This window comes from Aquila chrysaetos, chromosome 8, assembly GCF_900496995.4.
Source record: "Aquila chrysaetos chrysaetos chromosome 8, bAquChr1.4, whole genome shotgun sequence".
Lineage (NCBI taxonomy): Eukaryota > Metazoa > Chordata > Aves > Accipitriformes > Accipitridae > Aquila > Aquila chrysaetos.
Window position 1 is genome coordinate 3,469,018 of NC_044011.1, and position 27,756 is coordinate 3,496,773.

At 68.8% G+C, this 27,756-nt stretch overlaps 2 protein-coding genes and 1 long non-coding RNA gene across 6 annotated transcripts; 2 read left to right on the top strand and 1 right to left on the bottom strand.

Annotated features, from left to right (window-relative positions):
- Positions 1–55: 55 nt before the first annotated feature.
- G6PC3 (glucose-6-phosphatase catalytic subunit 3) lies at positions 56–5,594 on the top strand. 3 transcript variants are annotated; one of them, XM_030021569.2, is made up of 8 exons: positions 100–145; positions 757–763; positions 1,113–1,341; positions 1,702–1,808; positions 2,418–2,508; positions 2,903–3,021; positions 3,170–3,311; positions 3,451–5,594. In XM_030021569.2, the coding sequence occupies exons 3-8, from the start codon at positions 1,124–1,126 to the stop codon at positions 3,857–3,859; spliced, it is 1,086 nt and encodes a 361-aa protein (XP_029877429.1). In that variant the 5' UTR covers positions 100–145; positions 757–763; positions 1,113–1,123; the 3' UTR covers positions 3,860–5,594. The 3 variants fall into 3 exon arrangements, with proteins under 3 accessions (XP_029877431.1, XP_029877429.1, XP_029877430.1); XM_030021571.1 differs by lacking the exon at positions 757–763 and having other exon boundaries at positions 56–137; positions 1,115–1,341; XM_030021570.1 differs by lacking the exons at positions 100–145; positions 757–763 and adding an exon at positions 862–884 and having other exon boundaries at positions 1,115–1,341.
- HDAC5 (histone deacetylase 5) lies at positions 4,656–27,554 on the bottom strand. Its single transcript, XM_030021445.2, is given in 28 exon segments — positions 4,656–6,276; positions 7,448–7,601; positions 8,672–8,756; positions 8,992–9,125; positions 9,223–9,341; positions 9,729–9,826; positions 9,932–10,051; positions 10,167–10,254; positions 10,392–10,447; positions 11,280–11,387; positions 11,492–11,541; positions 11,677–11,797; positions 11,874–12,007; positions 12,752–12,908; positions 13,440–13,715; positions 14,024–14,259; positions 14,846–15,065; positions 15,351–15,482; positions 16,344–16,456; positions 16,709–16,840; positions 17,002–17,077; positions 17,079–17,130; positions 17,244–17,358; positions 17,593–17,731; positions 19,160–19,380; positions 23,497–23,571; positions 26,322–26,454; positions 27,440–27,554. Coding segments are annotated over 27 exon segments (3,273 nt in total). The 5' UTR covers positions 26,344–26,454; positions 27,440–27,554; the 3' UTR covers positions 4,656–6,236.
- LOC115344388 lies at positions 18,209–19,149 on the top strand. Of its 2 annotated transcripts, XR_003924516.1 has the most exons (5): positions 18,209–18,284; positions 18,318–18,439; positions 18,534–18,594; positions 18,937–19,029; positions 19,062–19,149. It is a non-coding gene; the product is annotated as an uncharacterized LOC115344388 (long non-coding RNA). The 2 variants fall into 2 exon arrangements; XR_003924515.1 differs by having other exon boundaries at positions 18,318–18,594.
- Positions 27,555–27,756: the final 202 nt, after the last annotated feature.

A 27,756-nucleotide genomic window follows, 5' to 3' on the forward strand; every position in this document is an offset into this window, starting at 1 on the left:
CGAGGGGGCGGGGTGACCTTGCGCGAGGGGAGGGGCGGGGCGGAGCGGCGCTCCCGCCCCGCCGCTTGGCCCTCGCGCCGCCCCGTAGCCGGTTTGTGCCGCGGGGGCTGCTGGGAAGTGTAGGCGGAAGAGGCCCGGTGAGAGCCCGGGAGTGGCGGGGGGGGGGGAGAGAGCGGGGGCGATGGGAACGGGGCGGGGGGGCGCAAACACCACCTTCAGGCACTCTCCCCGGCTCCGCCGTGGCTGGGGGAGCACCACCAGGTGTCCCCGGGAGGGCCGGGCCGTCCCAGCAGCCCCCGGTGGATCCAGGGAGGCCCCGGGCCTGGCCTAGGAGACCCCAGGGAGGTCCCGGGCCTGGCCTAGAGGACCCCAGGGAGACCCCCCCAGGGACATCCTGGGCCTGGCCTAGGGAGACCCCAAGGAGACCTCAGGGAGACAGGCCCCAGGGAGGTCCCGGGCCTGGCCTAGGGAGACCCCAGGGAGACCCCCCCAGGGAGGTCCTGGGCCTGGCCTAAGGACACCCCAGGGAGACCCCCCCCAGGGACATCCCGGGCCTGGCCTAGGGAGACCCCAGGGAGACCCCCCCAGGGAGACCCCCCCAGGCAGACCCCAGGGAGGTCCCAGGCCTGGCCTAAGGAGACCCCAGGGAGGCCCCGGGCTGGCCCCAGGGAGGACGGGTCTCTTCAGGGCAGCCTGGCTGCTCCAGTAAAGCCCACATTGAGACCCTTGGGATGTGCCCATGCTGGGTCAGCCCAGAGCGGCAGTCTGTCAGGGCCCTGCCCGGTGCCGGCCCTCGGCAGACAGCCCCTCGCACGTGGCGATGCTGCCCGGCACCGTCATCCCCACCGTGGCTATCTGCACCGCCGGGAGCTGCCAAGCTGCAGGCGGGAGGGATGTGAAGGTTGAGAGTCCTTCGTGGGCAAACTTCAGGTGACTAACTGCTCCCTGAAGCCGTGCCAGCGCTGGCGTCGCGCTCCAAGGCGTCCCTCAGGGTCACAGCCACAGCGTGACACCCACCCCGGGGGGCCACCTCCCACCCCCCTCCCAAGGTCTCTGCCTGTCGGGCGGACTCTGTGCCGAGGCCTGAGCTCTAACACTCCCTCTCTTCCTCCAGGTCGGTGCGATGGATGCCCTGCACACTGCCGGGATCCGCTTCGCAGAAGCGCTGCAGTCCGGGCCACCCTGGCTGGAAAAGTTCTGGATCTCGGTGACATCCCTGGCCGATCCCAAAAGTATCTTCACCGTCTGTTTCCCGCTCGCCTATTTTCTCGACCGCAAGGTGGGGGTGTCGGTGCTGTGGATCGGCCTGGTGTCGGAGTGGCTCAACGTGGTCCTCAAATGGTGAGGGGAGAGCTGGGAGTCACAGGATCCCTGTCACACCCCGGTGACACCCCGAGGGCTGAGTGGTGGCACGTTCACAATAGCAGAAACACAACCCCGGGCTCTGGCTCGGCGGGCAGAGGCGCGTGTTGCTCCTTGCCTGCGCCACGCTGAAAGCGTGCGGAGTTTCTGCAGGTCACCCAAGCCACGGTAACACATCTGCCAGGCATTCACGGCAGAAAAAAGCCTGGGAGCCATAAGAACTGGCAGGGATCCTGCCCTCCTGCTGCCGGCTTCAGCTCTCAGATCCAGAGGGATGGGCAGTGAAGGTGTTGGGCTGCGTTCGGCTGTTCACTGTTCTGTGGTTTCTCTCCCCACCAGGTTCTTATTCGGGGAGCGCCCGTTCTGGTGGGTCCATGAGTCAGGGCTCGCCACCAAGGAGCTGGTCATGCTGCGCCAGTTCCCTGTCTCCTGCGAAACGGGACCGGGTGAGTTATGGGCGAAAGCTTTTCCTCACATCTCCTACAGGCCCTGGGATCTGTAGGGAAGGGCTGCAGGAGCCGGGAGGCCCTGTCCGGACAGGAATGCTGCGGCTGGAGGCTGCTGCTGGGCTGGCAGGACACGCCAAGTGGGAAAGCCGTTCGTCAGCCAGCACCTCGCGGCAGAGCAAACGAGCGAGCGGCGGGGAGCGGGCCGGGCGCCACGGCTGCTGGCACGGCACGCACGGCACAGGCAGCTCCAGGGCCAGGAAACCCACAGGAGAGTCTGCCGGCGGCAGGGAGCAGGATGCCTCGCTCGCCCTTTCTGCCTGGCCTCCCCTGCCCACAGAGCCCACGTCCCTGCCTGTTTTTTTGAGCAGGCGACCATCATCCATGGGCACCGGCTCATTCCATCCTCATCCTCGAGCCGAGCCCCCCACGCTGGCCATGGCTGTCAGCCAGGAGGGAACCCGGGGCTCAGGCAGGGCTGCCCAGCCACGAGGGCTGGGCTCAGCAGACGCATCCCCAGCTCTCCTGGGTGACTTCGGGCGCTCGCGCCACTGGGACACGCTTCCCCCCGACCCACCGTGTCGAGCATCCTGTTCTTCCTCTTCGCAGGGAGCCCCTCCGGCCACTGCATGATCACAGGGGCAGCCCTCTGGCCGCTCGTCACCGCTCTGACGGCGCTGGCATCCAGACACTCCAGGAGGTGAGTCCTGGGACGGGGAAGCTAGTGCTTGGAAATCTCCAGAGCATCTTTTGGAAGATGGAGGTGTGATGTGGGAAACCTTCTTCCGTGGGCAGCAGCCACAGCAGCGGGTGGGAAGGATGCCTTCCCCTCCCAGCGGGGCAGCTCCTGGGGAACACAGCTCTACCCTGGCAGCTCTGGCTGCTGCAGGAACAAGCTGCAAAGCCCTGGAGACCACCGCAAAGCCCCCCCCACCCCACTGAGTTGCCTTTTTTTTTTTGCCTTCTTCACCTGTGCTTTACTCATTCCTCCTGCCAAGCAGGGCCAAGCCTGCCCTGCCTGGCACAACACGCTCGGGAGCACCGAGCCAGACTCGATGGCCGCCTCCCCGCCGCTGACCCTCCTTGCCTTCCAGCCTGGTGGTGAACCTGACCCCCTTCGGCGCCTACACCCTGCTCCAGCTGGCCGTGGGGCTCTCGCGGGTCTTTGTCCTGGCCCACTTCCCCCATCAGGTGGTCGGTGGCATCCTGGCAGGTGAGCGGGAGAACATTCGGTCCCTCCACCCAGACAGAGCCCAACACCCATCCCTGGGCCAGGGTGTTTTGGGCACCTTCCCCTTCCCTCGAGCCCCCCCCCCCGTCATCCATCTCGGTGCCCCAATCTGCCTGTTCTTGCTGTCCAGGGGCAGCCCTGGGCTGGGGGCTCCAGGCTCGCACCCCGGCCACCTGCACCTCGGGCTTCTTCATGGCCACCGCGCTGGCCCTGCTGCTCAGCTCCCTTGCCCTGCACAGCCTCGTGATCGCCGCCGGCATCGATATCGACTGGTGAGTGCCCGGTGGCGGGAGGGGGAGCTAGCCCTAGGGATTTGCCCCCCCCCCAGGTTGGTGTGGGGGCTAGCCCCGGGGATCTGCCCCCCAAGCTGGCGGAGGGCTAGCTCCAAAGTTCCCTCCCCGAACCCTGCAGGTCCATCCGCCTGGCCACCAAATGGTGCTCCGATCCCTCCTGGCTCCGCCTCGACACCCGGCCCTTCGCTTCCATCTGCCGCGACACCGGCAGTGCCCTGGGGCTGGGGCTGGCCGCTGGCTTCCCCCTGCACCGGGGGGAGCCGCTGGACCCCCGGCAACGCGTGGCCGGCGCCGTGCTGGCCTTGGTGGCCATACAGGGCCTGCACCGGCTTCTCCAGCCCACGGACGCGACCCTGTGGTACGGCACCAGCTTTCTCAAGTACGCCGCCGGGCCCTGGCTGGTGGCATCTCTCCTGCCCTGGCTCGTCCTCTCCCTTCGCCCGCCTACGGGGCTCCCCCCACGCCGAGTAGGGGTCCCCACCGTGTCACGGTTAGTCCTGCACCCCCCCTCCTGGCTTTGCCCTTGACTGTGCCCATCGCCGGTGGCTCCTGGCCTGAGCTCAGCCACCGGCTCCATACCAGGAGGGCATCCACAGTCCCCCCTTGGGACCACAGGCCAGTTGTTTAACCCTCGCTGCCCTAACAGCGCTGCTCCCCCCCAGGACAGCGGGGACCCCCCCCGGCGTGGGGCAGGCAGGGGGCACAGTGACAGGCGGGTGGCAGAGCTGGGGGTGCCCCGTGCCCAGCAGGTCTGGGGACACGGCGTAGGGACGGTCCCAACCTTCCCAAATGGCACCACCTTCTACTCCCCCACCTCGGCCCCCTTCCAGCTGCCCCAGTTCTCCCAGTTCAGTTTCCCCCTCTGGGGTAGGGAGGGGAAGGGGCCAGGACCCCCCCATGCCGGGATTCCCACTGTACCTCAGTGGCTGGAGGGGCCACCCCATTTCTAACCAAATAAAAACACCGTTACCAATCTGCCAGCCCCCCGAGTCCTTCAAAAAGGGGGGGGGCACGGGCAGGGCTGGGGACCCCTGGGGCAGGGCACAGCCTGGGCTGGGGGGGGGTAACGGGGTGGATGGAGCCCCCGCAGCCGGGCTGGTCCAGCTCCGCACCCCGATGTCGGGCCGGATGGATGGGAAAGGGGCAGCCCTGTTGCTGTAGGTGGGGAAACTGAGGCACGCAGGGAAACCATGAAGCCCTGGGGATGTCCGTCCTGATCCAACAGGGATGGGAAAGGGCACACAAAGGTGCCGGTGCTCCTGCCACCACCCCCCCCCGGTACCTCCCTCGGGCCCCCCCCAAATGCAACAGGACACCGCCAGGTATTGCCAGAAACAGTTTTATTTATACAAGGACGAACATCGGTAACATCTTACAAAATACTCAACTGAAAACCATATCGAGAGCGCGTGAGCGGGCGTCGGACGGACAGAAAAGAAACCGAGGCAGGGCTGGGGCAGGGGGCGGACAACGGAGGCGGGGGGGACATGACGACACCAGCCCAAAGCAAGATGGCCTCGCTGCTGGGGGGCCAGCACCCCTTGCCCCCCCCCCCCCAGGAGGTGGTTAGTTTCTATGTGAGGTGTTTCTTCCTCCTGGGATGGGGAGGGATGAGGAGGGTCCCGGGCTGCCACCACCACCCAACAGAGCCCCCACCTTGGGGCCAAGGTGTTGTCCCCAGTGTTGGGGACAGCCAGACTGGGATCACTGCAGCACTTGGTGACACCCCCCCCCCCCCGCCCCGCCACCGGGGCCAGGGGAGGTGACAGGGGACACGCTCATCCCCATCTCCGCCACCACCCCCCCAATTTGGGGACCTCCCCAGAGCCACCCCAAACCCCCCCCGGAATAACTTAAAACACAAAGCGCTGTCCCCATCCTCCCCCTCCGCGCCGGGACCCGTGGCCGGTGCCACCCATTAAAAAAATACTATTAAATAATACATCTGTAATAAAATTATATACCTTTGTTTTGTGTGGGTGGTTTGTTGTTTTTTTTTTTTTTCTCTCCTCTCTTTTAAAGCTAAAATCGCTCCAAGTCCCCTCCGGCTGGTGAAGTTAACAGGAAAATAAAGTGGTTTTTTCCTCTTTTTTTTTTTTTTTGGTGTGTCTTTTTTCCTTTTTTCTCCTCTCTTTTAAGAACAGACAAAGTTTTATCCCAACGAAGGCGCTGGGATCCGTCACCCATCGACCCAGGGTGACAAAGGGACGGGGCTCGTCCCCTGCGTCTCATGTCCCCCTCTGAAACAGGGACGCCAAGGGGGGGGAAAAAAAAAAAAAAAAGAAGAAAATTGAGAAAACCCCCCAAAATCACAGGGAAATTAAGGCATTAAAAAAAAACTGAATTAAAGGCACGAATATTTCCCATCGCCTCCCCCCGGGGGGGGGACAGACACCGGAGCCGGAGAGGGACCGAGTGGGAAAAAAAAAAAGGGGAGAAAACAAGGAAATCCCCCTAAAAAAAAAAAAAAAGAGGGGAGCTGCAGTGGGGGGCCAGGGGGGCCCGGGGCAGCGACAGGAAAACCCAACAGACGGACAGAGGGACGGACGGACAGAGGGGGCAGGAGGAGCTGGGGTGCTGGTGGAACTGATGCTTCACAAGAGACACGACCGCAAACACCGCGTGGAGCTGGGGTCCAACAGGACGGGGGAGTTGGTATTTTTTTGTGTTTTTCTCCTCTTTTTAATAGAAAAAGAAAATATTTTCCTCTTTTTTCTGTTTTTCCTCACGGTTTCTTCCATTTCGGGTTTTTTTTTTTTGTCCTTTTCTTTTTTTTAATGTGTGTTTTTTTTGTTTTGTTTTTTTTTTAACGTGATTTTCTTTGTGTGTGTTTTTTCTTCTCGGTGTTTCTTTCTTTTTCGAAAACGGAAAAAAATCTCGGCCGTGCGGCGAGGGGCCGGTGGGTCACAGCATGGGCTCAGCCTCCATCGGCTCCTCCGCCGGCCTGGCCAGGGGCAAAGCGGAGCCTGAGCGGGGCCGGATCCTGCGGCAGGGACCGGGCGCCCAGCCCCGGCCGGGGAAACTGAGGCAGCGATGCTGGGAGCTCGGCACCGGGTACGGCTGCCTCCAGCGCCCCCCCCGCCCCCGTCAATCCTCCCGGTTCCCTGTTGTCCGTGGGCTGGGACACGCCAATTTGGGGGGACACGCGTGGCTCCATGCACACCCCCGGGGACACGTGTCCCCCCGAAGGACACGCGTGGCTCCATGCACACCCCTGGGGACACGCAGCCCCCCCAAGGACACGCGTGGCTCCATCCACACCCCTGGGGACACGTGTGTGTCCCCGAGGACACATGTGGCTCCATGCACACCCCCAGGGACACTTGTCCCCCCTTAAGGACACGCGTGGCTCCATGCACACCCCCAGGGACATGCAGCCACCCCCAAGGACATGCGTGGCTCCATGCACGCCCCTCCGGGACATGTGTGGCTCCATGCACACCCCCAGAGACACGTGTACCCCCCAAGGACATGCATGGCTCCATGCACACCCCCCAGGGACGCGTGTCCCCCCTCCGGGACACGCGTGGCTCCATGCACACCCCTGGGGACACACAGCCCCCCTTAAGGACACGTGTGGCTCCATGCACACCCCTGGGGACACGTGTGTCCCCCCGAGGACACGCGTGGCTCCATGCACACCCCCAGGGACGCATGTCCCCCCTTAAGGACACGCGTGGCTCCATGCACACCCTTAAGGACACGCAGCCCCCCCAAGGACACGCGTGGCTCCATGCATGCCCCTGGGGACACGTGTACCCCCCAAGAACATGCATAGCTCCATGCACACCCCCAGGGACACGTGTCCCCCCTTAAGGACACGTGTGTGTTCCCGAGGACACGCGTGGCTCCATGCACACCCCCAGGGACGCATGTCCCCCCTTAAGGACATACATGGCTCCATGCACACCCTTAGGGACATGCAGCCCCCCCAAGGACACGCGTGGCTCCATGCACGCCCCTCCGGGACACGCGTGGCTCCATGCACACCCCTGGGGACACGCAGCCCCCCAGGGACACGCGCGGCTCCACGCACGCCCCCAGGGGAACAGGCATCCCACCCCGGGGACACGCGTGGCTGCGTACGCAGCCGGGAGCACCCCGGGGAGCCGTACCTGGGCTGGGGGTCGGCGCTCCCCTGCTCGGCGCCCACCGAGAGCAGGGCCATGGCCGTCACCGTTTCGGCCTCCTCCGCCTCCCCCTTCTGCGCCTCCAGCAAGGAGCAGCCCACGGTCGCCGCGAAGCGCTTCACCGAGCCCCAGTGCTTGCCTGCGGGCACCGGCAGGGCTGGGCACCGGCTCGGGCAGGGACAGCCCCGGGGGACCCCCGGGACCCCCACGGCAGGGACAGCCCCGGGGGACCCCCACGGCAGGGACAACCCGGGGGACCCCCGGGACCCCCACGGATGGGACAGCCCCGGGGGACCCCCACGGCAGGGACAACCCGGGGGACCCCCGGGACCCCCACGGATGGGACAGCCCCGGGGGACCCCCACGGCAGGGACAACCCGGGGGACCCCCGGGACCCCCACGGATGGGACAGCCCCGGGGGACCCCCACGGCAGGGACAACCCGGGGGACCCCCGGGACCCCCACGGCAGGGACAACCCGGGGGACCCCCGGGACCCCCATGGCAGGGACAACCCGGGGGACCTCCAGGACCCCCACAGCAGGGACAACCCGGGGGACCCCCGGGACCCCCACGGCAGGGACAATCCAGGGGGACCCGTGGGACTACAGTGGCAGGGACAGCCCTAGGGACCCCTCTGGGCCCCCCCCCCAAGGCAGGGACAGTCCCAGGGGACCCCCTGGACCCCCACAGCAGGGAGAACCCCTGGGGACCCATGGGACTACAGTGGCAGGGACAGTCCAAGGGACCCCACCCCGTGTCACCCACGGCTGAGACAGCCCTGGGGACCTCCCGGGACCCCCACGGACGGGACAGCCCTGGGGACCCCCACGGCAGGGACAACCCGGGGAACCCCCGGGACCCCCGTAGCAGGGACAACCCAGAGGGACCCATGGGACTCCCATGGCACGGACAGCCCTAGGGATCCCTCTGGGTCCCCCCCCAAGGCAGGGACAGCTCCAGGGACCCCCCCCCCAGGATCCCAGTGACAGCACTGAAGACCCCTCCAGGTCCCCCCAAGGCAAGGGCAGTCCCCAGGGCCCCCCCGCCACGGCAGGGACAGACCCGCTGGGGTCCCCCAATGGTGAGGATAGCCCTGGGGACCCCTCTGTGCCACCCCTCCCGTGTCCCCCAGTGGCAGGGACAGCCGCGGGGACCCCCCGGGGGACCCCGACAGGGTCTATGCCCCCACCCCGGCCGCGGGTTCTCACTCTGGATCTCGATGACCTTCTCCAGGGTGGCCACCGCGTTCACGTTTGGCTTCTGCTGCAGGAGGGATGAATCCAGGGGCTCCAGCTGGAGGGGGGAGGCGGGGGGGGGGGGGGAACCATCAAGACCCCCAAACCTGCCACCAGCAACCCCAAAGCCCCCCCTGCCGAGAGCGGGGATGGGACCGGAGCCCCTCTCATCCACCTGGGGGAAACTGAGGCACGGCACAGGGTGCGCACCTCAATACACCCTGTACACCCCAGGGGGGTGGCAAGGGGGATCCCCACGGGTGGGGGGGTGCCCCCACGGGTGACCCCCGTACCTCCAGGCCGAGCAGAGCGGAGACGCAGGCCTCCGAGGCGTCACAGATGGCCGTCAGGTCGTGCCCCCCCTCCAGCGCCAGCACCACCCGGCCCCCCGCCAGCATCATCAGCTGCTTCGTTAAGTGGCCAAAACCTGGGGGACACCAAAGTGGGGGGGGGGGGGGGGGGGGGGGGTGACGAGGGGCTCGGCCAGGGTCCCCACCCTGGGGACACCCCCGAACCCCACTCACATTTGGCGGTGACGGAGTAGCCGCCGAGCGGGGAGAGGTGACCCTCGACGGCGTCGAAGCCGGCCGAGACCAGCACCACGTCTGGCGAGAACTCGTTGGCGATGGGCATCACCACGGTCCTGGGGGGCAGAGGGTCAGGGCAGGGCACGGGGACCCCCCCCCCCCGGGATGCAGGGATCCCCCCAAGGGCTTGGGGACCCCCCTCCAAGGGCACGGGGATCCCCCCAGGATACAGGGACCTCCCCAAGGGTGCAGGGACCCCCTAGGACATGGGGATCCCCCCCCCACGACCCCCCTGAAGGGCAGAGGGATCCCCCCAAGGGTGCAGGGACCCCCCCCCCCCCAAGAGCACAGGGATCCCGCCCAAGGTCACAGGGAACCCCCTGGGACACGGGGACCTCCCCAAGGGCACAGGGACCCCCCTGGGACGCGGGGATCCCCCCAAGGGCATGGGGACCCCCCCCCAAGAGCCCAGGACCATCCCCCCACCCCCCCAGGACACCCACCTGAAGGCGGTGAGATACTCCACGTCCCCGATGGGGGGGTCGACGCCGCCGGTCCAGGCGATGTTAATGTTGTAGCCCACTCCCATCCCGCTGCCCACCTGGGCACAGCCGTGGGTGACCCCCACTGCTGGAGCCAGGGTGGAGGGGGGACACGCAGGGTGACACCCCCCCCCCCCATCCCACAGCCCCCCATCACCCCATACCTCCTCGGGTGCCCCGCTGCCTGGGAAGAAGTTGCCGTCATCGTAACGGTGGAGGGAGATGTAGAGGACGTCGGGGTCGCTGTAGAAGGCTTGCTGGGTCCCGTTCCCATGGTGGATGTCCTGCCGGGGTGCCAGCGGTGTCAGGGACACCCCCCCCCCCGCCACCAATCCCCATCCTACGGGGTCCCCATCACCCAGGGGGGGGTCCCCGTCCCCCTCCCCGGCGGGACGTTACCCAGTCCACGATGAGGATCCTGCCCACGCTGAGCTTCTGCTGGAGCAGTTTGGCCGAGATGGCCACCGAGTTGAAGAAGCAGAAGCCCCTGGGGACAGGGGGCAGGGTCAGCGCCGGGGGGACCCCCGGGTCACCGCTGTCGACCCCCCCCCCCCCCCCCGCCTGCCCCCCAAGCCTGGGAGGGGGTCCCGCCGGCCCCACGTCCCCCAGCAGCCCCCCACTCACATGGCCGTGGACTCCTCTGCGTGGTGTCCCGGGGGGCGGATGACGGCGAAGCCGTTCTGCGGGGACAGAGAGGGACACGTGTGGCACACGCGTGCGCGAGGGCGGCGGCGGCGGCGCACACCCAGGCGAGCGTGCAGGGGAGCGACACGCACACGAGCACGCGCGAGGGCTGCCACGCACGTGCGAGCGTGCGCACCTGCCATCACGCGCACCTATGCAAGCGTGCACAAGGACAGGGCGCGCGTGCAAGCGTGCGGGAGGGCTGTCACGCACCCCCAGGTGAGCGTGCATGCAAGCGCACACGTGCAAGCTTGCTTGCGGAGCTTCACGCGCGCGCACGAGGACACCGCACGCTTGCAAGCGTGCACGAGGGCCACCACGCACACCCAGGTGAGCGTGCGTGGTAGTAGCGCACGCGCGCAAGCGTGCTTGAGGACCATCACACCCCCAGATAAGTGCGCGCAAGAGCGGTGCACCCACACGCAAGACACGCGTGAGGATCGTCACGCACCCAGGCAAGCGTACGTGGCGTCAGTACGTACGCGCGTAAGCACGCTTGAGCACCTCCACACACAAGTAAGCGCGCACAAGAGCGGCGCGCGCACACGCGAGCGTGCACAGGGGCCGTCACGCATCCAGGTAAGCAAGGCCAGCGCGCGCGCGCCTGCAAGCGTGCGTGAGGATCGTCGCACCCCCAGGTAAGCGTGCAAAAAAGCAGCACGCGTGCGCGCGAGCTCGCACGAGAGCCGTCGCACCCCCAGGCGAGCAGGCGCGCGGGCGGTACGCGCGCACGCACAAGGGCCGCTCCCCGGGGTAAGCGCGCGCACCCCGAGCGTGCGGGTGTGCGAGGACCCCCGCCGACGTGCCAGCCCCCCCCCCACCGCTCACCTTGATCTCGCCGGCGGCCACCTTGAAGGCGAGCTCCACCAGGCAGCCCACCGCCATGCGCACGGCGCTGGACGAGTGCATCTCGTTCCACACTGTGTCGCTGTCCACCTGCGGCGGCGGGGGGGACACACACACACTCACACACGTCAGCGGGTCCAGGCCATCCCGGGGACACCCCCCCCCCCCAAGCCCGGCTGCCACCACGTACTCACCCCGATGCCCCCGCACGGCAGCACCGCGTACGTCTTTTGGCTGATGGGAGCTGGCGGGGCAGAGAGCGCCGTGATGGAGGGTGGGTGCCGGTGGGGACAGTGTCGTCATCGTCGTGTCCCCCCCTCCCAACCCCAAAAGGGGACCCAGGTGTCCGGGCACCCCCCCCCCCGCAGCCGGCACCTACCCAGGAGCTTCTTGCTGTCGAGCTTCTGGCGGTTGAGGGGGCTGGTGCCATAGAGCAGCGTGTGATGCTCCGAGTGCACCGTCTGGATCTCCTCCAGCGTCGCCTTCCTGCCCCGGATGCGCTGGGGAGGGGGGTCACAGGGGTGAGACCCCCTCCTAGACAAGCAGGGGACCCACCCAGGACGCGGGGTGCCTCACCTCACACTTGCCGAGGAGACCGGTCTCCTGCAGACGGGACCAGATGCTCTGGATGCGGCCGGCGTGCTCGGGGTGGATGTTGGTGTTCCCGCAGGTGCACTGGTGCTTCAGCATGAACGTGTCGTACACCACGCCTGCGCCGGGCAGCCACAGCGGCACGCCTGGGACCGGCCCCCCCCACCCCCTCCCACCCCGGGACCCCCAACCTCCCGCACCCCCTGGGACAAGGGGGATCCTATGGGACACAGGGATCCCCGGGCACCCTGAGGGATGGAAAAGGCTATAAGAGAAGGGGGGACCCTGTGGGACATGGGCACTACTGGGCAGCCCGAGGGATGGGGGACCCCGTGGGACAGAGGGATGCCATGGGACAGGGGGATCCCATAGGATAAGGGGACCCCTGGGCACGCCAAGGGATTGGGAACCCCAGGGGACAGGGGGATCCCATGGCACATGGGCACCCCAGGCACCCCGAGGGATGGGGTGCCCCACGGGACATGGGCACATGGAGGGATGGGGCACCCCGAGGGACAGGGCATCCCGTGGGATAGGGACACCTCATGGGACAAGGGCTCTCCTGGGCACCCCGAGCGACGGAGCACCCTATGGGATAGGGGGATCCCATGGGATAGGGGCACCCCCAGGGATGGGGGCACCCCATGGGACAAGGGCTCTCCTGGGCACCCCGAGGAATGGGGCACCCCACGGGACAGGGGGATCCCATGGGATAGGGGCACCCCACGTCACCCCGAGGGATGGCAGACCCATGGGACACAGGCACCCCTGGCCCCCCCCAAGTGCTGGGGCACCCCACGGGATAGAAACCCCCCACCCTGGGACAACCCCCCGTGTGCATCGTCGTCGCCCCCCCCCCATACCTGTGGTAAAGAGGTGCTTGGGGGGCCCATCGGGTGCGGGGGGCTTGATGCCGGCGCCGGCGGGGGACGACTGGGTGCGGGCGAGAGCCGGGTGGGATAACGCCAGGATACCCAGGGGGGGCGCGGGGTACAGCTGCACCGGTGCCTCGGGGAACACCTGGGGGGGGGGGGGGCGTCCGGCCCCCCCCCCATCAGCCCCGGTCCCCCACAGCCGTCAGCCGGCACGAGGCACGGCCACATCCCTGGCCTGGCTGGGGAGGGGGTGGCCACGTCCGAGGGTTTTTTTGGGGGGGGGGGGGGGGGATGAGTCATGGAGGGGGCTGGTGGGGGGGGGCCGCAGCGCGGGGGTGGCGGAGCCAGGAGGCCGGAGGTGGGGGGGGGGTGTGTGTGGATGAGTCACCGGCCCCTCCGAGTCATCGCTGCGGCAGTGCGCGGGGCTGGGCCGGGGGGGGGCAGGCCCCCAAAAAGCTGGGGGTGGGGGGGGCACGGCTGGCCGGAGAGCCGGGGACCAGGCGCTCGGGGGTGGGATGCGCGTGCAAAGGGTGCTCGTGCAAGGGGGCCGCTCGTGCGTGGGATGCTCATGCAAGAATTTGGGGGGGGGGGGGGGGGGGGCATTTAGGGACCTGGTGATATTTGGGTGTTGTCCCCCCCCCCGGCAGTGATCCACGGGACCCCCGAGGTCTCTCACCTGCTTGTACGTGACCCCCAGGTCGGTGACGTCGGGGACCCCGGGGACATCGACCTCGTCCCCGCTGTCACCCGGCTCCTCGCAGGGCACCCCGCAGCCCTCGGGGTCCTGTACCCGCTCCGGGGGGTCCCCGGCATCCGGAGAGACGAGGGTGAGGGGGGGTCCGGGGGTGGCCCCGTCACCCGGGGGGGGCGACTGCTGCTCCGTCAACTCCTCCTCCGTCTCCTCGGGGTGGGTGGGGGGCTGCCGCGCCAGCTCCCCCGGCTTGGGGAGCAGCTGGGGGGTGGGCGGTGGGTGGGTGGGGGCCAAACCGACCCCCCCCACCCACCCACCCACCCCAACACCCCGTTATCCATCCCACGCCCACCCCGTACCCCACACCCACCCAATATCCACCCCCACGGCCACCCCCTGCTCCGTGCCCCCCCACCCCAATAACCACCCCATACGCACCCCACATGCAGCCCGTATCCACCCCATGCCCATCCCACACCCCACGCCCACCCCACCCCAGCCCCGTGCCCACCCAGCGCCAGCCCCACAGCCAGCCCCACAGCCAGCCCCACAGCCAGCCCCTGCCCCACCTTTCCCAGTTGAACCTGCTGCTTGTCGAGGAAATGATGCTGGAGAGTGCCGTGGGGCAGGGAGCCGTGGGGCAGGGAGCCGTGGGGCAGGGAGCCGTGGGGCAGGGCCTGGGGGCTCTGGGGCAGCGGGGACGACTGCGTGCGGCTCAGGGGCCGGTGCCGCGGCAGCTTGCTCACCGTCCGCACGCTCCCCGCGCGCTCCCCCGTCACCAGCGGCGATTGCCCGTGCAGCGGCACTGAGGGGAGCCGGCCGCCGTCAGTGAAGCACCCTGACATTTCCCTCCCCCCCCCCCCCCCCAAAATCCAGCTGGGGTGGTGGCGGGGTAAGGGGGTTGCAAGCAGGGGAAACTGAGGCAGGGCATGGGGAAACTGAGGCAGGGCATGGGGAAACTGAGGCAGGGCATGGGGAAGCTGAGGCAGGGCAAGGGAAACTGAGGCAGGGCATGGGGAAACTGAGGCAGGGCAAGGGAAACTGAGGCAGGGCAAGGGAAACTGAGGCAGGGCATGGGAAACTGAGGCAGGGCAAGGGAAACTGAGGCAGGGCATGGGGAAACTGAGGCAGGGCATGGGGAAACTGAGGCAGGGCATGGGGAAACTGAGGCAGGGCAGGGGGAAGCTGAGGCAGGGCAAGGGAAACTGAGGCAGGGCATGGGGAAACTGAGGCAGGGCAAGGGAAACTGAGGCAGGGCATGGGAAACTGAGGCAGGGCAAGGGAAACTGAGGCAGGGCATGGGGAAACTGAGGCAGGGCATGGGGAAACTGAGGCAGGGCATGGGAAACTGAGGCAGGGCATGGGAAACTGAGGCAGGGCAGGGGACTCACCAGCAATGAGGGTGCTCTGCTGGCGCGCTTGCTCCAGCAGCAGGACGTGCTGCAGCAGGGACGCGGGGCCGGCGGAGGGGTCCCCTTCCAAGGCCACCCCCAGCAGGCAGCCCGGGATGGAGGAGGTGCTCAGGAATTTGCCGGTGAGGGCGGCCCCGGGGCGCAGGGCGGCCACCGCCGGGCGTTCGGCCTCCGCCTGCGGTGACAGCTTGGGGGACGCCTGTGGGGACGGAGGATGGCACGCTGGCCTCCCCCAGCCCACCGCCCCAGCCCGGGAGCACCCCAAACTGGGGACGCTGGGGCGCGGGCAGTCGTCCCCTCCACGTGCCTCAGTTTCTCTCCCGTGGGGAAACTGAGGCACAAATCCAGCCCTGGGAGGGGGGGATACGGAGGGGGAGCCCAGATACCGGGGTTCCTGGCTTGGAACCCCCCCCCCCACTCCTGCCCATCAGTCACCCCACGGCACAGGGTCCCCACGCCAAGCCCCCGCGGCGGCCCCACTCACGTTGAGGTGGGAGTTGGTGACGGTGACGGTGGCCTGCAGCCCCAGGGAGATGTTGGGCAGGGACGGGGACGTGTAGAGGCTGAGCTGGCTGGCGCCGTCCAGGGTGAGGGCTCGGTGCTGGGGCAGGAGCTGCTGCGGGGGGGGGGGGGGGGGGACACGGCACCGACACGCCGTGAACGCACGCACGCGTGCGCCAAGACACGCCACGGACACGCACGAGCTGCGGTCCTGGGAGCACACGCTGGCTGCATGTGCCTGGACACGCGCGCGCTGGCTTCACGTACTCGGGCACGCGGGTGCACCCCGAACGCTGCGCACGCTGGCTGTACACGCCTGAGCACACGTGTGCACGCTAAACACGCACCCACTAGCTGCACATATCTGAGCACGCGTGCGCACCCTGAGGATGCTCGCGTCACACGCGTGCGCACCCTGAGGATGCTCGCGTCACACGCGTGCGCACCCTGAGGATGCTTGCGTCACACGCGTGCGCACGCTGGCTGCACGCACCTGACCATACGTGTACCCTGAGCACGCTCACAGCACGCATCTGAACACACACGTGCACCCTGAGCACGCTCACAGCACACGCCTGAGCGTACGCGTGTGCACCCTGAGCATGCTTGCGTCACGCACACGTGCACCTTGAGGATGCTCACGTCACGCACGCGTGCACCCTGAGGATGCTCGCGTCACGCACACGTGCACCCCTGAGGATGCTCGCGTCACACGCGCGCACCCTGGCTGCACGCACCTGACCATACGTGTACCCTGAGCACGCTCACAGCACGCATCTGAACACACACGTGCACCCTGAGCACGCTCACAGCACACGCCTGAGCGTACGCGCGCGCCCCGAGCGTGCTCATGGCACACACCTGGCCGCACGCGTGCCACCCCCCGAGCACGCTCGCAGCACGCATCTAAACGTACACACGCACCCCGAGCGCGCTCCCCGCACACGCGTGTGCCACCCTCCCCGGCGGCTCCTACCTCGGCGTGGATGTTGGGGACGGAGCCGGTGAAGCCGTTCTCGGCGATGGCGCTGTGGGAGCTGTTGGGGGAGCTGGGCCCGGAGCCCGGGGCACTGCTGCACACCGAGGACACTGCGGGGCCGGCGGGGGTCACGGGGGGGGTGTGTGGGGGGGGGGGTGGGGGGGCTGCCACCCCCGCCACCGCCCCCACGCCTGCCTCAGTTTCCCCTCCCAGGGTGGACGACCGCGGGAGGGACGGGGCAGCCCCGAGTCCCCGCGTGCACGCGTCAAAGGCACGTCAAATGCACGCTCGGTGACTTGGGGAAACTGAGGCACGCGACCCGTGTGGTGTGTCGTGTTCCCCCCCCCCCCCCCCCGGCTCACCCGTGATCTCGATGGCTCGTTTCTTGAAGGTGCTGATGACGGTGCCGTCCTTCCTCCGCAGCAGGGGACTGCTCCTCCTCTCCGCTACCTTCTGTTTTAACCGCGAGCGCACTTTCAGGTTGGGTTCGGAGGCTGCGGGGGGTTGGGGGGGGGGGGGGGGGGGAACCCAGGAAGCGGCGTTAGCCCCAGCACGGCTCCCGGCATCCCCCCCCCCGTCCCGTCCCGTTCCCCGTCCCCCCCCCCCCCCCCACCCCGCCATCCCGGGACCCACGCGCCGGCGGTCCGACACCCACCGGTTTTGCGAAGCGGGAAATCATCCCGGCCGTCGTAGGTGCCGAGGAGGGGGAGTTTGTAGGATGGGGGTGTCCCCGGGCTGCCGGTTTGGGGGGGGGGAATTCTGGTCCAACGAGGTGTGATGAGCCCTGGGGAGGTGGGGGGGGGGGGGGGGGCGAAGGCGGCAGAGACCCCGCTAGGACGCCTGGGTCCCCCCCCGCCCCGGTTTGGGGGGGGTTGTCTGGGTTTGGGGGTAACCTACCAACATTTAGGGTGCTGGGGGAGGGAATGGTTGGGGGGGCCGGTGCCCGGCTCCTTCGTCTTGCTGAGCAGGAACTCCTGCAGCTTCAGCTTCACCTCCGTGCTGGCGATGGCACCTGAGGGGGGGGACACACACAGCTGGGACTGGGGGGGGGGGGACACAACGGCACATCCCCAACCCCACTGCCCCCCCCCCAGGACCCTCCTGCACCCACCGCCACCCCCCAGCCCCCACTACCACCCCAGCCCCCAACGTCCCTATTGCCACCCAGACCCCCACCTCCGCTCCCAGGCCTCGTGCAGCCCCCCCCCCCCCCCCCCCCGGACCCCCCCCCCAACCCCAAGCTCACTCTCACGGCTCTTGTCCTTGGTGCGCAGGGCATGGAGCTGCTCCAGGCGCTGCTGCTGCTCCAGGGCCTCCTGCCGTTCCCGCTGCCGCTGCTGCTCCAGCTCCTGCTGCCGGCGGGCGGCCAGCGCTTCTTGCTGCTGCTGCGGGGACGGAGGCGGCGGGGACGGGGGGGGGGTCTCGGGGATGGGTACCCCCCCCCCCCCCCCATCTCCCATCCCCTCCGTGGATCAGGCCCCTAGGGGGGGTACGCGGCACCCTGCCCTCATCCCCCTCTCCCCACGTGGCTCCGTCGGCCCCGGGGTACGACACCCCCCAGCTCCAGCACCCCGAGGAACACGATGGCCCGTGGCTCCAGTCGCCCCCAGTCTCCATCACCCCACATAGCTGATACCCCAATAGCTCCGTCACCCCAAGACAGGCGATGGCCCACAGCTCCATCACCCCCAATCTCTCCCCAGTAGTTCCATCACTGTGGACAGGCGATGCCCTCCAGCTCCGAGACCCCCAGTAACCCTCCCAAAGGCTCCATCACCCCAGAAAGGTAATACCCCACATCGCCATCAGCCCCAGTCTGCCCCCAATGGCTCCATCACCCCCAGTTTCTCTCCCAATGGTTCCATCACCCCAGACGGGTGATGCCCCACATCTCCATCACCCCCAATCTCCCCCCAACGGCTCCATCACCCCAAACAGGTAATACCCCACATCTCCATTACCCCAAGACAGGTGATGCCCCACATCTCCATCACCCCCAATCTCCACCCAACGGCTCCATCACCCCAGACAGGTAATACCCCACATCTCCATCACCCCCAATCTCCACCCAACGGCTCCATCACCCCAAACAGGTAATACCCCACATCTCCATTATCCCAAGACGGGTGATGCCCCACATCTCCATCATCCCCAATCTCCACCCAACGGCACCATCACCCCAAACAGGTAATACCCCACATCTCCATCACCCCCAATCTCCACCCAACGGCTCCATCACCCCAAACAGGTAATACCCCACATCTCCATCACCCCCAATCTCCACCCAACGGCTCCATCACCCCAAACAGGTAATACCCCACATCTCCATCACCCCCAATCTCCACCCAACAGCTCCATCACCCCAAACAGGTAATACCCCACATCTCCATTATCCCAAGACAGGTGATGCCCCACATCTCCATCATCCCCAATCTCCACCCAACGGCACCATCACCCCAAACAGGTAATACCCCACATCTCCATCACCCCAAACAGGTAATACCCCACATCTCCATTACCCCAAGACAGGTGATGCCCCACATCTCCATCACCCGCAATCTCCACCCAACGGCTCCATCACCCCAAACAGGTAATACCCCACATCTCCATCACCCCAGCCATGTGATGCCCCACATCTCCATCACCCCCAATCTCCACCCAACGGCTCCATCACCCCAAACAGGTAATACCCCACATCTCCATCACCCCAAATAGGTAATACCCCACATCTCCATCACCCCCAATCTCCACCCAACGGCTCCATCACCCCCAAGACAGGTGATACCCCCCCCCCTCCATCACCCCCAGCCCACCTTGAGGTGCTTCTGGAGCTGGACCTCATGCTGGCGGGTGAGGTGCTCGTGTTGCTTCTGGAACTCGGCGAAGAGCAGCTGCTTCTGGAGCTGCTGCTGCTGCTTGAGGGCCAACAGCTCCCGCTGCAGCTGCCGCTCCCGCGCCGCCGCGTCCAGCCCCGGCCCCCGGCGCTCCCCGCACGCCTCGGCTGCCCCTCGCGCCTCCGCCGGCCCCTCCGCCCCTGCGGGCACCGGGCAGGCTTAGGGGGTGGGCTGGGGGGCAACCGGTGGTGGGCTGGGGGTAGCCCAAGGATTGGTGTGGGGGGGCTGGGACACGTTTAGGGGGCAATCTGGGGGTGTCCCAGGGATGGAGGGGAAGCTGGGAGCAGCTTGGGGGTGTCCCAAGGATGGGGGGGGGCAGTTAGGGTGCAGCTGGGGGGCTGTTCTGGTGAATGGGGGGGCAGCTGGGGCAGGCTCAGGGGACAATTTGGGGGTGTCCCAGGGATGGGGGGCAGCTGGGGCAGGCTCAGGAGACAATTTGGGGGTGTCCTAGGGATAGGGGGGCAGCTGGTGGTGGTCTGGGGGTATCCCAAGGATGGGGGGGGGGGGGCTGTGACATGTTTAGGGGGCAATCTGGGGGTGTCTCAGGGATGGAGGGAAAGCTGGGAGCAGATTGGGGGTGTCCCAGGGAGGGGGGAAGCTAGGAGCGGTTTGGGGGTGTTCCAGGGATGGGGGCAGCTGGACATGCTTAGGGGGCAGTTTGGGGGTGTCCTAGGGATAGGGGGGCAGCTGGTGGTGGTCTGGGGGTATCCAAGGGTCGGGGGGGGGCTGGGACATGCTTAGGGGGCCAATCTGGGGGTGTCCCAAGGATGGAGAGGCAGTTAGGGTGCAGCTGGGGGGCTGTCGTGGTGAATGGGGGGGACAGCTGGGCATGCTTGGGGGCAGTTTGGGGGTGCCCCAGGGATGGGAGGCAGCCAGTGGTGGTCTGGGGGTATCCCAAGGATGGGGGGGGGGGGGGGGGGCTGCAACATGTTTAAGGGGCAATCTGGGGGTGTCTCAGGGATGGAGGGGAAGCTGGGAGCAGCTTGGGGGTGTCCCAAGGATGGGGGGGGGGGGCATTTAGGGGGCAGTTAGGGGGTGTTCCAGGGATGGGAGACAGCTGGGGCATGCTCAGGGGGCAGGCTGGGCATTCCCAGGGAAGGGAGGCTGCTGGGGCGAGGGGGGGGGGTCAGGGATCAGCCCCTCCCACGAGGACCCCGGGGTCTCCCACCAGCTCCAAGCACCCTGGATCAGCCCCGTGCCTCTCTTTCCCTCCCCCACTCAAAAAACACGGGGGGGGGGGGGGGGGGTCACCCCAAGCTGAGCCCCTACATCTGCAACATGCAACAATACTGGCCCAGAGAGCAGCCGGGGGGGGGGGGCAAGATCGAGCCCCCATCCCCCCCCTAAAGCCCCAACTCAGGGATGAGCATAAACCCCCCCCCGGCAACCACCGAGCTGCCAAAGAAAATTGGGGGGGGGGGGGGCACAGCTCACCACCCCCCCCCCATTAACAAAAGACAAGGGAGATGGAACGCAGGCATCCGGGCCCCCTACCACCCCCCCCGGGACGGAGGGGTACGGTGGCAGGGGAGGGGGGGCCCCCCCCATCTCCACGCAAACAGGAAGGCGGGGGCGGGGGGCACGCGCTGCATGCTAATGCGCCCCGGCCCCCCCCCTTCCCGCAACCTCGCGCGGCTGCACGTCGGGCACTGACGTGTGCCCGGGACGGACCCACGGACGTCACCGTGCCGCGGAGCTCGGGCACCGACCCCCCCCCTGCTTTGTCAGCCCCCCCCCCCCCTCCCCCCCCGCCCCGGGCTCAGCCGGCCAGCCAGCCCCCCAAAAACCTACCAGTCCCCCTTTCCCAGTACCGCACTGCACTCCCCAGTGCCAACCAGTCCCCCCCCAGCGCTGCTTCCCCCCCCCCCAGTATTAGCCAGCCCCCTAAGCCACACAGCAACCCCCACAAGCTAACCAGCCCCCCCCATATACCAAGCAGCCCCCCTCCAGTATGTACCAGTGCCAAGCAGCCCCCCCCAGTCAGTGCCAGCCCCCCCTTGACATGCAAGAGGGGCTGTGGGAACCCCGAGCCCCCCCTCACCATCCCAATTCAACTCCGGGGGGGATTTGGTTCTCCTGGGGGGGGGGGGGGAGGATTTCGGGGGGGGGGGGGTGCACACTGGGGTGCCCCTGCGCCCCCCCCAGACCTGACAGCCCCCCAAGTTGGGGGGGGGGGGGGTGGTGACAAAACCACCCTGCTGGGTGTTGGGGTGCAATGGGGGGGGGGGTGACAGCACCCAGCCCTGGAGTGGGGGGGTGGGGAGGCAGCACTGGGGGGGGGGCCTAAAAATAGCCCCGGGAGGGGCCGGGGCAGGAGCTGGCCCAACCCCGGCCAAACCTGCACTTAGGGGCTCAGAAGTGGCTTTGGGCTGGCAAGTGGCCGGGGCCACCACCCCACCCTGCTGGGCCACCACCCTGCCGGGGCGGGGGGGGGGGGCCACCACCCTGCTGCCCCCCCCCCCCCCCGCCGGATCCAGCCCCTTCCCCGGGATGGATGGGGGCTGCTTAACCCCTCGGTGCCCACGGGCCCCCCCAAACCGAGGAGCCCCCGGGTCCTTCTGCGAGGGCTGGCACCGTCACTTGGGGGTGCAATGGGGGGGTGTCCTGGGGGTAATGGGGACACGGGGGGGGGGGCTGGGACCCTCCCAGTGACCCCCGCCACGGGGCTAGGCCAGGGTGGGCAGCACCGCCAGCGCTGGGGTCGCCTGCTCTCGCACACCCGTCCCTTCACGCGCATTCGTGCAAGGAGAGCGGCTCTCCCCCTTGCACGCCCGTGCAAGGAGAGCGGCTCCCCCTTGTGCACCCGTGCACACCCGTGCAAGGAGAGTGGATCTCCCACTTGCACACCCGTGCACACCCGTGCAAGGAGAGCGGATCTCCCACTTGCACACCCGTGCACACCCGTGCAAGGAGAGTGGATCTCCCACTTGCACACCCGTGCACACCCGTACAAGGAGAGCGGATCTCCCACTTGCACACCCGTGCACACCCGTGCAAGGAGAGTGGATCTCCCACTTGCACACCCATGCACACCCGTACAAGGAGAGCAGCTCTCCCCCTTGCACGCCCGTGCAAGGAGAGCGGCTGTTCCCCTTGCACACCCGTGCAAGGAGAGAGGCTCTCCCCCTTTGCACACCCGTGCACACCCGTACAGGGAGAGCGGATCTCCCCCTTGCACACCCATGCACACCCATGCAAGGAGAGCAGGTCTCCCCCTTTGCACACCCGTGCACACCTGTACAGGGAGAGGTCTCCCCCTTGCACACCCGTGCACACGCATACAAGGAGAGCAGGTCTCCCCCTTGCACACCCGTGCACACCCGTAACAAAGGAGGTGGCTCTCCCCCTTGCACACCTGTGCAAGGAGAGCAGCTCTCCCCTTTGCACACCCGTGCACACCTGTACAGGGAGAGCAGCTCTCCCCCTTGCACGCCCATACAAGAGCAGCTGTCCCCCTTGCACACCCGTGCACACCCGTGCAAGGAGAGCGGCTCTCCCCCTCGCACACCCATCCGAGGGCATGCACACCCCTACACCGTCCCCCACCGCAGCACCCCGCCGCGCCACGCTTAACCCCCCCCCCACTCCGTGCCAAACCACGGCCACCTGCCCGCGTCCCCGCGTGCCACCACGGCGGCACCCCCCCCCCACCCCCCCCCCCCCCCCCCCCGGCTGGCAGCACCCTCCAGCACCCACCACCCAAAACCACCCCCAGAGCCGGTTCGGAGCCACCGGGGAACCCCCATCCCGGCGGGGAGACGCCGGGAGCTAAAAATCCCACCGTGGGGCTGGGGACCAGGGTGTGTCGTCCCCCCCCCCCACTCCTGCCAGGGACCACACTGGCCACCGCAGCGCTGGGGACTGGGGGGAGCGTGTGCGTGTGTCCCCCCCCCCCAGGCACAGGGACGGCCGATCTGCTACCCCAGGGATGGGACACCCCGAAACTCAGGGAGGGTGGGGGGAAAAGCGCTGCCGGCGGGTGCCAGGGTCCCCGGGCAGGATTTGGCCCAGAGCACCGCGGTTGTCACCGGGCACGGGGACGATGCTGGGGGGGGGGGGCACACACCCCTGGTGCCCCCCCCACCCCAGCCCCGCAACAAGGGAGAGCCTCGGGGTGGGGGGGGGGGGGGACAACAATGACACGCAACCGAAATGTCCCAACGCTCAGGGACACTTGGGGACAGACCGGTGCTGGGCAGGATGTCACCGGGTTTAGGAGCAGGGGGGGGGGGTCGGGACCCCCCCCCAGCACTCACCTGAGGTGGGGTGGGTAGCGTGGAGCTGGGCGCAAGACAGGAGCTCCAGCGAGGGCTCACGACCGGACCCCCCCTCTGCGGAGAAACAGCCATCCCTCCTGTAAATGGGCGGGGGGGGGGGGCCCCTGGGGCATGCGTGTGTGTCCCCCCCCCGAAACCCAGCCACCACCGCACCCCCTCGACACTGGGGCACAAGGGAGCCATTGGCTAGGAATGGGGGGGCAGGTTAGGGATGAAGGGAGCGGATCCGGCCCCCCCATCCCGGGCTGAGCCGGGTGGCCCCCCCCCCCCTCACCCGCAGCCTCCCTTCGGGTGTCCCCCCCCCCCCGGCTGGGCTCTTCTCTCCGGCGCCTGGAAATAGCCGGCGCACGGGAGGAGCCGGCTATAAATAGGGCAGCGTGCCGGGGGGGAGCCACGACGGCTCCCGCGGGATGGGGTGCGTCGTGTGCGTGTCGTCCCCCCCCCCGCGACACAGCCCCCTCCGGGGACACCCGGCTGCACCCCCAAAACTGCCCTGGGGACTGGGGGAGAGGGGCTGCCCCTGCGTGTTGGGGGGGGGGGGGCCCACAGCAGGACCACAATTTCCCCCCCCCCCCCAAGGCACCCCCCGGCCCCATCCCACGTGTGTGTGTGTGCGTCCCCCCCCCCGGCCACGGTCCCTAATTGCCGGGGACGTTAATCCGCATCAGCGCTGCCAGGAATAAAATCCGGGTTATGCGGAGAGGGGATTAGCCCCCACTATGGGAAAGTGAAGGCGAGCGGCCCCCCCCCCCCCACCCAGGAGCCCCCCCCCCCCGACTCCCCCCACCAGGACGGGGGTCCCCAAGACAACGCAGACGCCGACTCAGCGCATTTTCTGCCGGATCAGTGACCCGAAGCGGCTCAGCGGAGCCAGGCCTGGGGGTGACAATGAACCAAAATGGGGACACCCCCCCCCCACCCCACGCCACCCCCCCTCTGTCCACGCGTAACCCCCCCCCACCTCCGCCGGCAGCAGCCACGTTTATTTACCAGCGCGTTAATCCCAAGCCGAGACTTTTAATAGCCGAGATATTTATGGGCTGCCCCCCCCCACCCCGTGGGCCCCCCCCCCCCCCCGGGGTGCTTTGGGGTTTGACGTCAGCCCAGCTATTTCTGGTGCCGCCGGCGGGCAGGAGGCCACGGGAACGAGCCCTCCCGGCTGCCGGACCCCCCCCCCCCCCCCGGGGCACCCACCCGGGACAGGGAGGTGGCCCAGGCATGGGCAGCCCCATCCAGAGGTGGTGGCACATCTGTGGGATTGTGGGGGGGGGGGGGAAAGTGGGGACCCCCCCAGGCACCCCGGGAGGGGTGGAGGGGAGCTGGGTGCTTGCACCCCCAGGGATGGTACCGTCACCCGTGCGATGCCGGGGGGGTCCCCGGCTCCTGCAGGACCCCCCAACCCACCCAGTACAGCCCGGTTTTGGGGTGAGTGTGGGAAAGGGGTGCAAGCGGAGAGCCCTGGGGGACACAGAGCACCCCAAGGGTGATCGGGGGGACACACACCCCCCCCCCCAGGCTCAGGGGTGCCCTCCGCCGTGTCCCTGCGATGGATGCAGCCCCGGGGACGCCCGGCTGAGACCTGCCCAACTCATCACAGCAGCCAAAGGGCCTCACCCCCAAGGGGACCCCAAAACCCCCCCCCCCCAAGGGCTCAGCCCCAGCCGGATCCGGAGCCACGGCCGGGAGGGGACCCCCCCGAGGAAAAGCGCCGCGGACGTTCGGCGGCCGGGCCGTGTCCCCGTGCCACCGCGCCGCGTGCCAGCCCCGTGCCAGGCACGGCCGGGCGGCGCTCCAGCCCTGCGGCCGCTCCAAAAATATCGGAGGGCGGCAGCACGGGGGGCGAGCAGCACCAGGGGGGTTGGGGGGGGGGGGGGGGTTTGGGGACAGAGGGGACACGCACCTCTGTCCCAAACCGGCGGCGAGTCCCCAGCTCCATCCGGCGGGATGGGGGAGCTCTGCCACAACCCCGTGCCTCAGTTTCCCCCTCCCGAGGGTCCCGAAGGCTGCGGGCGGCCGGGGGGGGGGGGGGGGGGGGGGGGGGGGGGTCGACGGAGCCACTCGTCACCGGCCGAGCGCGCGTCCAGATGTCGTTGGAATTCCCACCGGGCTAATTACAGGGCAGCTTTGACGAGGAGCCAGCGGCGCGGCTCGCGGTCGCCCAGGCTGTCCCCGTGCGCCGCCGCCGCCGCCGGACGGCACCGAGGGGACCCCGCGTCCCGGCGCGTCGGTGGTCCGCGAGGACCCGCCGCCGAGCGGTGCCGCCGGATTTCACCCGTAAAGAGCCGGAGCTGCCGCCGCCACCCGCGCCGCAAGGACGGCGGCGACCCGACCCTCTGCCTCAGTTTCCCCGCTCCGGCGACGGGTGGATGCCGGGGCGGGGGGGGTCCGGGATAACCGGGAAAGGGGTCGGCTCAGCTCGGCACAGCCCCAAGGCACCCGCCACGGCCCCGGCACTGCGCCCGCCGCCGCCGCACGCGCCCGTCTCGCACGGTGACACCCACGCGGGCGCTAATGAGCCGCACGACGACGACGACGACGGTGGCGGCGGGCGCCCGGTGCGTTGATGTGCCGTGCCGGGTCAGGTGCCGCCGTGGCACACCGGGGTGTCGTGTCGTCCCCCCCCCGACACCCGATGGGTGCTGGGGTGGTCGTGGGTGGGGGGGACGGACACGCTCCAGGGTCACGGTGGGGACCTGACCCCCACGCGGGGGGGACGGGGACGATGCCCGGCACAGGACAGGGTGCCCGGTTGGGTGCAACCCCCCCCCCCCCCCCCCCAAAACCGCGGTGTCACCGGGTCTCACCTGCATCGCTCTGGGGGTCCATGGTGGCCGGCGGGTGACAGCGGTGCCGGGGGGGGCGCGGAGAGGCGGCAATCCGGAGAGACCGTCAGCGCCGGCCGCGGTGCTGGGGCTGTGCCCACGCCGCCCGGGACCCCTGCGGGACCAAGCACCCTCGTCAGCACCCTTGGCCCCCACCCTGCATGGTGCCCCCCCCCCTCCCATCCCATCCCAGCACCAAACTGGGGGGGCCCTGGGCTGCTCAGAGCCAGGGGCTGGATCCAGCACCGTTCCCCAGCCCCCCAGCATCCGCTGGCAGGCGGCGGTGGCAGGATGCGGCCCCACTGCCCCCCCCCCCGGGGAAAGGGGGACCTGGGGGTCTGTGGGGGGGGACACGGAGGGGCTGGTAGTGTTACACAAGGCTCTGCAGGAAAAGGGGGGGGGGGCACAAAGGGGGAGCCTGGGGAGGATGGTGGGGAAGGCCGCCCCCCCCCTCCCGCCGCGGTGCCACCCCATAGGGACACGGGTGGCCCCCCCCCCCGTGGGTCTTCTGCAGCGGGGTCGGACCCAGCCCCACGGAGGCGGGGGGGGTGTCACACACACACACACACTCAGGGCTGGGCAGCCCCCCCGGTGCTGCAGCCCCCCCCCCCCCCCCCCCCCCCCACCGCACGGCATCTCCCCGCGATGGGGGTCGGGAGGGGTCACGCGTGGGGGTCACGTTCAGCGGCGCGACAGACCCCACGGCGTGGCGGGGGGGGGGGGGGGGGGCCATTACCGTTAGACCCAAACCCAGCGCGATGCAACGGGCCCCCCCCCCCCCCGCCTGCAAAGGGCCCGCGCTGCGGAGCCGCCGCCGCCGCGCTGGCGCACGGCCCCCCCCCCGCTCCCCCCCCCCGTACTCTACACGGCGCAAACCCCATCGCACAGCCCCCCCCCCCCGACAACGCACAGAGACCCCCCCCCCAACATTGCACACCCCCCCCGCAGCATTGCATCGCGCAAGCCCCGCTGCACGGTGCCCCCCCCCCCCCCCAGCGCTGCAGCCCCCCCCCCCCCCTTCCCTTAACCCCCGCTGCACCGACACGGCCCCCCCCCCGGCATTGCACGACCCCCCCCACATTTCCCGACCCCCCCGGTACCTGCGCGGTGCCCGGCCGCGCCGCCCCGCGCGCGCCCCGCCGCCCCTCCATCTTTGCAGCGGGGCCCCGCCCGCCCCGACAACAACATTCGGTGACGTCACTCGCCGTCACGTGACGGAACCCTGCGCTAAAAATAGCCTCGCGCCCTCCCCCTCTCCTCCTCTTCCCCCTCCCCCTCCCTCCCGGGGGGCGGGGCGTGGTGGGGCGGGGCGGGGCGGGGAAGGGGGGGGGAGCGCCTTAAAGGGGCCCGGAGCGGGGAGGGGAGGGGGGTGATGACACACGCGTGTGAACGTGCCCCGCGTGCTAGCGTGCAATAG

Excerpts from the sequence above, each read along its gene's own strand:
- G6PC3 (XM_030021571.1), top strand. The coding sequence starts at position 1,124 with ATGGATGCCCTGCACACTGCCGGGATCCGCTTCGCAGAAGCGCTGCAG. Across the intron at positions 1,342-1,701 it reads CTCAACGTGGTCCTCAAATG|GTTCTTATTCGGGGAGCGCC; the intron begins GTGAGGGGAGAG and ends TCTCCCCACCAG. Across the intron at positions 3,312-3,450 it reads GCCGGCATCGATATCGACTG|GTCCATCCGCCTGGCCACCA; the intron begins GTGAGTGCCCGG and ends CGAACCCTGCAG.